The sequence below is a fragment of the Curcuma longa genome, chromosome 1 (assembly GCF_044706935.1).
Source record: "Curcuma longa cultivar G26 ecotype Majalengka, Jawa Barat chromosome 1, ITB_CL_G26_1.1, whole genome shotgun sequence".
In the NCBI taxonomy this organism is placed as follows: domain Eukaryota; kingdom Viridiplantae; phylum Streptophyta; class Magnoliopsida; order Zingiberales; family Zingiberaceae; genus Curcuma; species Curcuma longa.
In genome coordinates, this window is record NC_133861.1 from 17,870,279 (window position 1) to 17,881,362 (window position 11,084).

The 11,084-nt window shown below is 37.1% G+C and overlaps 1 protein-coding gene across 1 annotated transcript; it reads right to left on the reverse strand.

Annotated features, from left to right (window-relative positions):
• Positions 1–188: 188 nt before the first annotated feature.
• Positions 189–10,709, reverse strand: LOC141833925 (chaperone protein dnaJ GFA2, mitochondrial-like). Its single transcript, XM_074721423.1, is given in 19 exon segments — positions 189–480; positions 566–611; positions 614–631; positions 742–790; positions 882–938; positions 1,952–2,023; positions 2,097–2,188; positions 2,607–2,679; positions 5,181–5,255; positions 5,338–5,402; positions 5,506–5,593; positions 5,683–5,733; positions 6,091–6,195; positions 6,806–6,844; positions 6,956–7,039; positions 10,003–10,094; positions 10,182–10,253; positions 10,377–10,440; positions 10,525–10,709. Coding segments are annotated over 19 exon segments (1,335 nt in total). The 5' UTR covers positions 10,615–10,709; the 3' UTR covers positions 189–377.
• Positions 10,710–11,084: the final 375 nt, after the last annotated feature.

An 11,084-nucleotide genomic window follows, 5' to 3' on the forward strand; every position in this document is an offset into this window, starting at 1 on the left:
TCTTTAACTACTTTAAGAGGCTTTATTGACAAGAACTTTTAAGCTTTGTCAAGTTATCTTTAAATCCTTAGATGTAAACTCCGACTGCCGCGAACAAAAGATTCGATAATTACAACCTATATAATATGTATATATTGCTTTGCACAAACCAGAAATTCTATCCTGCTACACAAACGACCGAAAAACGATGAAAGGGAACACAAAAATATCTAATTCAGAGTAGGGATCCTGTTTGTACCAGTGAACACGCTGGTACAATTACAAATCATTTAAATTAGGCGACGACAAAATTGGAAAAGTCGCCAAAACCTACATAACCTGTAAAAAAAAAAGATCACCTTGTTTAAGCCGAAACAATTCCACAAATGATTGGTACGTTATCCAGACGCTCTAGCAGCAGCAGCTTCATCCTTTTCATAATCACGTTGCTCCTCTTTTGCAAACTCCTCAATCAGCTTACGCTGTTTCTGTGTCAGGTTCCTGGACAATAGACAAAATATACAACCAAACAATCACTAAAAATAAGTGGGAAAATATAATGTATAAAGAAAGAAAAGAAACTTACGCCGGAATTGTGACATTAAAAAGTACATATTGGTCACCGTAGGAGATCCGTTCCTTGTTTTCAATCCTGCAACCAACATATAGTTTTAATCTCCCATCTCTGGCACAAGGGTATGAGCTCTATAATCAAGCCACTTAAAGATACAATATTTGTCAGAAGGCTGCTGTTTTTATTACCTTTCCCCTTTAACACCACCTTCTGACCAGGCTGAGTACCAGGCCTAACCTGCAGCCATCACTCATATTAGCACATACCCTTTGCCTATTTATATGATACCAATATGAAAATCCTTCTAAGAAAGCCACATCCCACAAACCTTTACGACTACATCTCCTGTGAGAGTTGGCACTTGAATGGTACCTCCTAGTATTGCCTGCAAGTTTTAACATATTAACGTATACTTTTCAAGCACACCAAAGGTTCAAAGAAAGAAGGCCAAGGGACAGCAGCTTCTGACTGCTTAAGTCAATTGTGTTCAGAAAGCTACAAAAGGTATTGCTTCCAGTTGATAGTATTTATCATAAGATGCACAACCAGATGCATTTGTTTTTATAACTTCCAACATGCAGCCAACCAGTATATCCTAATATATAAGTACCCTGTTTTTTCACCTACAACTCTCTCTTCTTTATTGCCAAATCTGAAAGAGCAACCAACATGCAGCTAGCTTCTCAAAGCATGTACCAATGCATCAAAGATGTATATAATGATAGATGGCAGACAAAAATCAGAATCCCTAAGTATACAAATTGCATGTAGCCGCTTTATCAGAGGGGCAGACACAGTGACTCATCTAGATCGACTCCCCTTCATTAAAATTCTTATGGAATTGGCTCTACTAAATTTTCAACATTGAAGCTCCAATGGTTCGGATTGATGAACTCTTCTAGGTCCAAAACACAACTTAGCTCCTTTGCTCTTGGCCTCATCCAGCTTCTGCAACTGAACAGGCATTTCTACTCTGAGACTGGCGAGAGATACAAAGTAATGCCAAACACAATTCACCAGTGGTGGTAGGGGAATTAAGTTTTGCAATTACATCTAATTCCCCCCATTGAACAATGTAACATAAATTAATGTAATTCACAATTGCTTCCTAATTCCCTCTCCTTTGTAATGCTATGGATTACATTATCCTTTAAACAATCAACCCAGATTCAACAAAAGATCATAGAATTTGACTTTTGGTAGCACAGGTTATAGGTTTTGAATTTTGGTAGCACCACACCCTGGCAAGGTCATTAAAGATTAGGTCCTTTAACTAAATGGAATGAGAAATGGAAAACATGCAATATCCATTTTAGATCCCCAAACAATGCTTGAACAAGATAAGCACCGTAAGAAATAAAGCACTATGTTTTGGAATCAAAGTGCTATACTAGGTACCTGGGTGACACTTATGGCAGCATCCACATGAATATTAGCTTTGTTCCTGCAGAAGACAGGATCCTCCCGAACCTAAAACAGCTCTTTTAAGAATGTTCTTCTCTGGTACATTAAGTACAGAATTAAATTTAAACATGTTATTCACCTTGATAGTAACATAAAGGTCACCAGGTTGATTGCTCTCAGGATCCGCCCCACCACTTCTATATATTTTTATAGTTTCATTATCATCCACACCTTCATTTATATGTAAATAAATAAGAAATCACCAGATTTAAATTATGCAAGAAAAGATTTGAATTATGCAGCCTGGTAACCACCACTAGAAAGCATAGTTAGCTTTGTGTATTTTACCATCTCTGTTAATTAAGGGAGTAATGCTGCCACTGGTAAATGTTCAGCTATTAGATCAACAAAGAAAATTTAATTAAAAGCAAAAAATTCTCCTGATAAATTTGACAATCTTGAATTTCTGGATTCTTGTTAAGAATGAGAAATTAATATAATAGTGGCATCACAGAAGTTTGGGAATACAAACAGCAAAAAATAACATGTGAGGTAATAAACAGGCGTCTACACAGGGCAAGTAGCTTCCAATATGGCATTCACCATATACTGTCATGTTGACTGCAAAAAATAGAACTTCTAAACTTACCAGCCATCACATCCACCTTGACTGATTTTGTTCCTTTCACAACTCTATTTCCTCTGCACGTCTTACACAGGCTCTGCAGAATGGGAAATAGGAAAAACAAAGACTTGTCAGCTAGGAATTTGCTTTGAAAGGTAAAAGTGAGACAAATTTTGAACCTATAAAAGAATGAGATTCCATTGTTGAACAAAGCAATAGCAGGAATAAGAGTTAGTTAACCAACTCATACTTTTTTGGAAATCAAATGTCTTTTTCCAGTATTCAGCCATATGCAAAGCAATTTCTTTGCTAAAACCAAGGGCATTCAAAATCAGATGTCTTCTTAATGTTTCTAACAAAATATTCACAGGTTCACTGCCTCATCTTATCATAGTTTGAGTTACAAAATTTATCTTGGAAGGTGTTGCTACTCAATACCTTCTTACATGATTTTCCTCATTTTATCCTAGATTGAAGCTACATTTTTTTACGTTCATTTTTATGATGGCATCATTTCTTATCCTATCATATTTAACTACCATATGTATATAACTTAACATTCCCATTTCAGTTATATTGATTAAAATCGTATACGGCCTAATAAAATCAGATTAAAGGTTTTTGCCAAGTTCCACCATAAGAAGGTTTTTAACCATCCTATTCACTATTAAAAACTGCCCCTTAATGTCATGACTACAATTAACATGTTGTCATCATCTATAAGATTAAGCAACAACAAAACTAACAACCAAAAACTCATATAAGCACTAATAACCTAGTAGATGTCACGGGGCGTAAGGGCAAGAAGGGACAGTAGCTTAAAGTGATACCATAGTGAGTACCAATTTTGACAGTAGATCAGTTATTCAAAACTACAGATCGAAATGACCAGCTGACCATATTCTAATATCAATTAGAATCAAAGGCAGTGTCCTTTTCTTGACAACAAAATAAGTGATTACACCGTGGTTTAAAAATTCATTCCATGCCAGGTTGGGATAGACAAAACATGTCGTTCCGCCTACCAAATGACACATAAAACCCTGCCTGCTAATTGGTATGCAAAACCTACTTAAAACAAAGCTTCCAAGCAACTTCCAGTTCTGAAAGCAATGCTCATGAGTGACCTCCGCAAGCAACGTCTGCAACTAATGTCCGTCGACAATTTCTGAGCAAAGCCCAACTCCGTGACTACAAGTTCTGCGAGCAATGGCAATGGAGTTCATGCAAGTGATGTCACCTTCTGTAAGGCATGAGGGCAACGAGGGCTTCCGCACGGTAAGTTGATTCCTTCTATTCCCCTTCGTCAGATCTTCCTCTCTTCCTCAATGCGTTGCTCTTGGTACTTTTGAAATTGTGTGTCAATACGCCTGACATGACACTTTTTTGTTTTGGCCGGGGACCAAAACCCCAGTTCAAAACAATATTTCAAACCATGGATTGCACCATAACCTTCTAAATTGCATACAATCAAGATTGGCTTGTTAAGGATCACATACAAGTTGCTATGAGTACATTTCCATCAACTGCTACATGAACACATTTGACCAAATCCATTTTCTTCCATGTGCTAATCCAGGATACATTCTATGGGCTTGCACAAGTGCACCTCAGACAAGGTTACCTTGCCTACCACAACAGCATAACAAATAAATTCTATCATCATAAGATCAGCACCTCCAAGGACCACTTTTTTGCAAGGCTGAAACCTCACCACTTAGGCATTTTGCTTAGGTCATGACAAGCATTACTTGGGCACAATAGTTAGACTCACTAATATCTTCAGATTTATCCCCATAATGTACCTGGTCATACACAGTAAGTTTCCTGACCATCCCTATAACCCTTGTCTCATCCTACAGCCGCACACTTAGAAGGTCAGGTGGGATCGACCGAGGAGCACGGCTACGAAAGAAATAGTTATTCTACAAGAAAAATAAACAAGCAAGCCTACCATAATTCTATTTCCTTCAGTATTTTAATATACCTTAATTTACTTGAGCAAGGCAAGAGACTGTTGGCTCCAGTTCAGTACTTAGCTTTTCTTTCTAGATCATCAAATGAGAAGGTGACACCACCTCCAGCATCCACCTTCCGTTATAACGAGGATTTGAAAGACATTATAATATCATTACAGCAAATAAAACATGCCCATAATCGCAATCATAGCCATTAGCCACTGTGCAACCCAATTATTCATCTCACAATGTTTTACGCTTTTACTTATCATGCATCTAACTTACAAGGATTATCTCAGTGTGAATTTCCTTAATACATCAGAATCCTTCCTATAGAATGTTTTATGTCTCATGCATCTAACTTTCAGTGATCATCTCATACTGTATTTTTGGTCAACTCTTGTAATAACTTAGTGACTTGCTAGTTGATGCTTATTGTTAAAGTTATCTTAGCTAGATGTTGGCTAGATGGAAGTCTTGGCATACTGATCTCAGGCAGTTTTCCAGGAAAACAGTTTGGCATTCCTCTACAATTTGAAAATTTTATAATAACTTAAGAACAGAAATCATTCAACATTAGCTAGGTAAGTAGCTAAACCAAGGGTTTAATCTGAAACCAATTTCAGAACAATATGATCACCTTTACAGTTTTTCCAGATCCCCCACAAGTGGAACATGTTGTCTGGATCATGAAGGGGCCATTTTGTGATACAACCTGACAATATAAAACATAACAGTTAACTGTGGGAAAATGACATTACAAATGTTTATAAACAAGTATTTTAATATAATCTAACCATTCCCGAGCCTTTGCAAGGCTTACATGTCTCTGGTCTGGTTCCAGGAGGGACCCCAGACCCACCTGCAGAAAGAGGAAGGAAGAATGTTAACCGTGCATTACATGATTAACAGCTGAAGTTCATTTGTTGGAAATGGCAATACTTTGTGGACAGAAAATCCCATACCACAAGATTCGCAATTTACAGGAGCTTGAAATACAACTGTTTTTTTGCACCCTAGAACTGCTTCCATAAATGATATTTCAAGAGAAACCTTCCGAACAAAACACAACAAATAGGTTCAGCAACTGGTTACTTGCCATGGAAATTTAGAAGAGGATTGAGTATGGGGAAAGAGGAAACCTTGATATCGAGTCCTCCATAATCTCTGTTTCCAAAAATGTCTTTGAACAGCTGGTTTCATAACCAGAATAATCAGTAAGGCCTATTATTGAGATACTCAACTATTAAACCTACAGACATGTTACTGAACAGCTGGTTTCATACAGAGCTGATGCATCAAACGAAATAAGCAGAGTTGTAAAGGATATAGATACAGATACAGATGCACGGTTACACACACAGAGACAGACAATTTTGGCTAATAGTGGGCATGCAACAATTTAAACACACTGATATAGCAATCTAATTGACCAAGGGAATCATCTTTATATACCTAAGTGTAACAGGAGTTATATTAGTACAGTATGAATTATCATGAAACAAAAAATTCACTTGAGACAGAAAGACCACAGAGAAAAGTATACGTACATCATCCATGCCAAAACCAAATGGATTTGCAAATCCTGTACCAAATGGACCCGGCCCATCAGGTCCACTGCCTGAAGCAGCTTGTTCATATGCATCAGGACCAACCTGTTAGATCACGCTTATCAATATAAGACCAGAAAGAATGGCATGTAACAATTGAATGATCACTGAGTTTCATGAAGAACTGGTCGAAATAAACATTATTTTAAGATAAAAAACAACATTTCCTTAATAAGCTAGCATTTTTTATATTTCCCAATGTTTATACATCAAGATTCATGTCCGATGAGTTTTGTTATCACAAAACATTTTGTCTATTCACTTTCACAAATGCTCATTTTTAATCTTTTGAGGTGATTACTGTAAAACCCAGGTTGCCTATCTAGTACATAACATACAGAAGATTTAGTGTGGACTGCTTCGACAGGAAAGAATTTAGTTGCAATTCAAAACTATCAACCTGATCAGTAGACTTTGAAATATTGATCACTATAGTAGACTAGACACTCCCACTCATCTTTATGTCCCCATATTACCATAATCTAGATAAGCTTTCACTAAATATTTTACCCTTTATACTATAGTTCACCCAAGTAATAGTAGTGCCAAAGACAATTAGTGAAAAAGACACATTCAATAAGCCATACAACATCACAAGTATATTCCATCAAGGATAGTATAGAGAGACAACATGCAAGGAAGACAGAACAATTACCTGATCATATAATCTTCGTTTATCTTCATCTTTCAAGACCTGTGAAAGGACAGATTTCATCTTTCGCTCATGAAATTTAATAGAGAGTAATTAACAACTGGAATAAAACAATTGACAAAATATGGCCAAGACTATCGAAGATTGAGTAACCTCGTATGCACGCTGAACTTCTTGGAACTTCCTTTCTGCATCAGCATCATCCTTGTTGGTGTCAGGATGGAGTTTCTTAGCAAGCTGCCGAGAGAATGCACAAGTGCTTATACAAAATGAGGATAGTGACAGTGACATAAGACCATAGAGAAAATGCCATGATGAGCTTCTGCAAATATCTTACTCTAGCAAATGACAAATGGAGATTCTCAACTTGACACATTTATCACCATGGCTTAAATCAGGTCCTTATTGATGGGGTTAATGGATTAATGCACATGTATCAGCTAACAAGCATTATCACACCTATCCAAAGGACGTGGTATTGATTATTAATTGTAAGGATTTGTACATCCCTACAGTTCATTATGTCTTGAACAAAACAGAGTCAGTTTACTAAGAACAAAAGCCTGAAAAATAGAGTGTTTCAACATAAAATCAACAAAACATAGAGGTGGTTATAAACTGTTTCTTTTAAACCCACAAACAGGCATACCCATTAACCTGATCCTTAAAATATCTTCCCAACCCAAACATTCTCCCTCCCTCTCTTTCGTTCGCAAACACCTCTCACTCCTCCCTATTGTGATTTTGAAATCACAGCCTTGGCAACCATCACTATCTTTGGTAAAAAAATTGCAACACTAAAGCACGCTTTGTCTTCAATTAGATACTGACTTTTGATACCAGTTGAAGACATCTCAATGGCATTTCCCTACTGGGCACGACAAAGTTTCCTCCCTTAGATTTTCAGGCTTTCCAAAGTCAGTTCAGCTTCCACTTTTTTTTCTCCTACATGAGCCTCCACGCTTGCATCTGTGTGTTGAGCAGGACAGTCGGTGATCAATAGCACCTAAGGCGACAGTCTTGCCTCAAGCATTTTTGGCTGTGCAAACGTGAGGTTTTGACATGACCCTTCTTCTCCAACAACAAGCATACCCTCTTATCCCTTTTGTCTGATCAAATCCTCACCCATGATTTTTTTTTCCTTGTGCCCAGCAACAAATTGGGAGCCCTTACGCACAGCCAGCAAAAAGATTTGCAGCTGATTTCTTTTTTGTTCAGAAGCAACTCTTGAGGTTGTTTGGTGGCAAAATGTAAGGTTCCCCTTTTTCTTTTCTCTAACTAATCAGTTTTTTTTCTCTCACCCTTACTGTCCCCTTTCATCGGCAATATGTTTCCATGGCACAAGCATTGAATAACATCCAGCCAGCAAGTTAAGCAGCAACACCAAACAATAGTGACTGCGGCGAGGTAATCACAAAAACAAAATCCTCCCCAAACCATGTCTCTTCTTCTCCTCGCTCTCCCATTTTCCTCACCCTCCCTCTCCTCTCTCATATTAGCAACAAGTAGGAGTTCTTAGGAATGAGCAGTAGTGGTACAATTATACTTTCCACAGCGAGCCTTGCATCTCCCATAAATGTTGATACATAGCCCTCTTGTTGCTGAGCTTCTTTCTCCTATTCCCTTTCGGTTTCACATAATTTTTGCCTTCTTTGTGGTTAGAACAGCAAACTGTGCTGATTATCAGAAATTTCCTGCGGACATCAAACTTCATATTGAGATGGCATACTCATCTCGCTGATACAGCAGTCATACCAGAGTTGCAGTGTCCACGAAGTACCACCCCAAGTAGCATCGAAGTGCAAGGGAAAAAACAAAATCCAATGCTCAACGCTAAACAAAATGTAAATAATTGACTTTAACATGGAGACATAACTATGACTTTATCTTATTATTCTATCTTGTTATTGTTCTATACTGATGCATTTCTACTCAACTACTCCACGCTAACATCCTCCATTGTTGCCTCTAGATTCTTTTGAGACAAATTCTAAGATGAAGCACTATGCACCCTGAGATGTATTTGCAGCTGGTATTTTGAAACTTTTAGACTAATGGAGCTTTTGTTCACTTTTTTTTTTTTTTGCACTTATAACTTTATGAACTTTTCAGATAATTTATGTTACGGACATAGCGATGTGTTTGAAAACAATTTTTATATTTATCATGTCAATTTAAATAAACTTTCTTTCTTAGTTATTTTTGTGCTTTATGCAAATAGATAAAAATGAGAATTGTATGAGTGGCATGTCTTATTTGGCACTCTTGCTACTTATTCAATGGCTGCATAGTGATCGCCTATGGAATTTCCGTGCCACTAACTCGGACATAGCCATGGGAAAGGGATTGATTAGACATGCACCGAAACAAAGATATTATAAATCCAAAATCAGAAAAATTGACTGGCAAACTCTCCACTATAACTCCAAAATTGAGAGATTTTATTTAGTAAAAGAAACTAAGAATTAAACAACTTATGCAATGCTAGTCAAAAAGATATTCTCTTTACGTCTGCATGTAGCAACAGTGCAACACTATAATAATACTGAACAAGATATTACTATTTGATTGATGATGTATCATGATGTACCTCTAGGTTTTCAGAGTAAAAGTAATATAACTTAAGCATTTTTTATGCTTTTTCTCAAGGTCATTATTCTTCTGACTTCTACTTGAATTCCCTGGTGAAACATGTAGCACAATTTTTTGATGATCAATGAAGGTTAACAGTCTTCAACGATTTGTAACATTGACAGTTCAACAAGCAGCTCCAACTCAATATCATAGACAGGAAACATTGACCCAAATCCTTAAAATGTGTATCAAACGTAAAATAATCTAATATTGTAGGTCAGTTTCTGATCCACAATTTGTAAATGTCCACTCAAACTTTAATATAGCCTGGTGATATTAGAACTTGGAAAATCGTGTTTGCTCAACTACCTCACCACGTAATCGTGCCAAAAAATTTAGTTTAAGCATAGCCAACACTATAGAAGAATCCTATGAATTAGATATAGCATTCATTGGAAAACATACCCAAAAATGAAGATTTATACTTGCATGGCATGGAAGAGCCAGCTAAACATAACAATACACATCCAAACTCAAGAACAGAATTGTGAAATTTATAGTTAAGAGGGTGATAACTTGCAACAAAATCAAAAATCAGAAGAAGCATTTAAGGTGCAAAAACCTACCGCATAGTAGGCCTTCTTTATATCTGCAGCACTTGCATTCTGATTAACACCAATGACATCATAATAATCCCTCGCGGACAGTGATTGCGTTCCTGCACATAACAGAATGCAGGGTATGAGCGACGCAAATCACCTATATATTTGGGGGAAAACAGAAAACGAATAGTTTTTTGACTCACCGTGAAAAAACCTTTTCGGGAACAAGTTCCGGCGAAGTGTACTAGCATTCGTTGCTTCACGGATCGATCTCACTGCAAATTTAATTAGTTCGTAAAACTAGAGATTTTCAAGTAAAGAAATTGCTCCAAAATAGACCTAGTTCCAGACGAAAACTGAAACAAGAAAAGGGTTCGTTTCGCCTGCTCTGAACCTACCGTAGAAAAAACTCCTAGAGGAACAGCGATTTCCAGACGCCAACCAGCGAGAGGATTCCCCCAACTGCAAGAAGTATTGAACAGATTACATCTTTCGAATTCAAAACTCATAGGACTAAGAAACATCACAGCGGGACAAAATTTCCACCGTAGGAACTGAAGCATCCTCGACGAGCTTCGACCCGAGAGACCTTCGAGCGAGCCAGAAAGCGTTCTTGGCAGCTCTGGCCCTCATCATCGGAGTCGACCGTAATCTCTCACCGCCTTACGGACTGGGCAACGACAGGGATATGCTAGGCGCCGGTGGGCACGGGCAGCGCCTGCGCAGTTCAAAGTGACCTTCAAGAACCGAATTAGGGCTAGCGATACGCCGAGGTTATTTATACTCTTCATCCGTAGCCGCCTTTCTTAAACTGAATAATTGGCTATCATGGTATGGGTAGAACCGTCAAATGCGATGGGATGAGACGGTAAAAAATAAAAAAAATAATATATATTAAAAATTTTAAATTTGAATTATATTCTATATCAATAAATTAAATTTTTTAAATTTAAATTACAACTTAAATAAATTAATTTTTTATTTTAATTTTAAATTTTAAAAATAAATAAATATTTTAATCCACGAACTAACACAAACCTATCCTAAATAAATAAATTTAAAAATAAATAAATAAATTCAGATCGCTAAGCCCTAACCTGAATAAT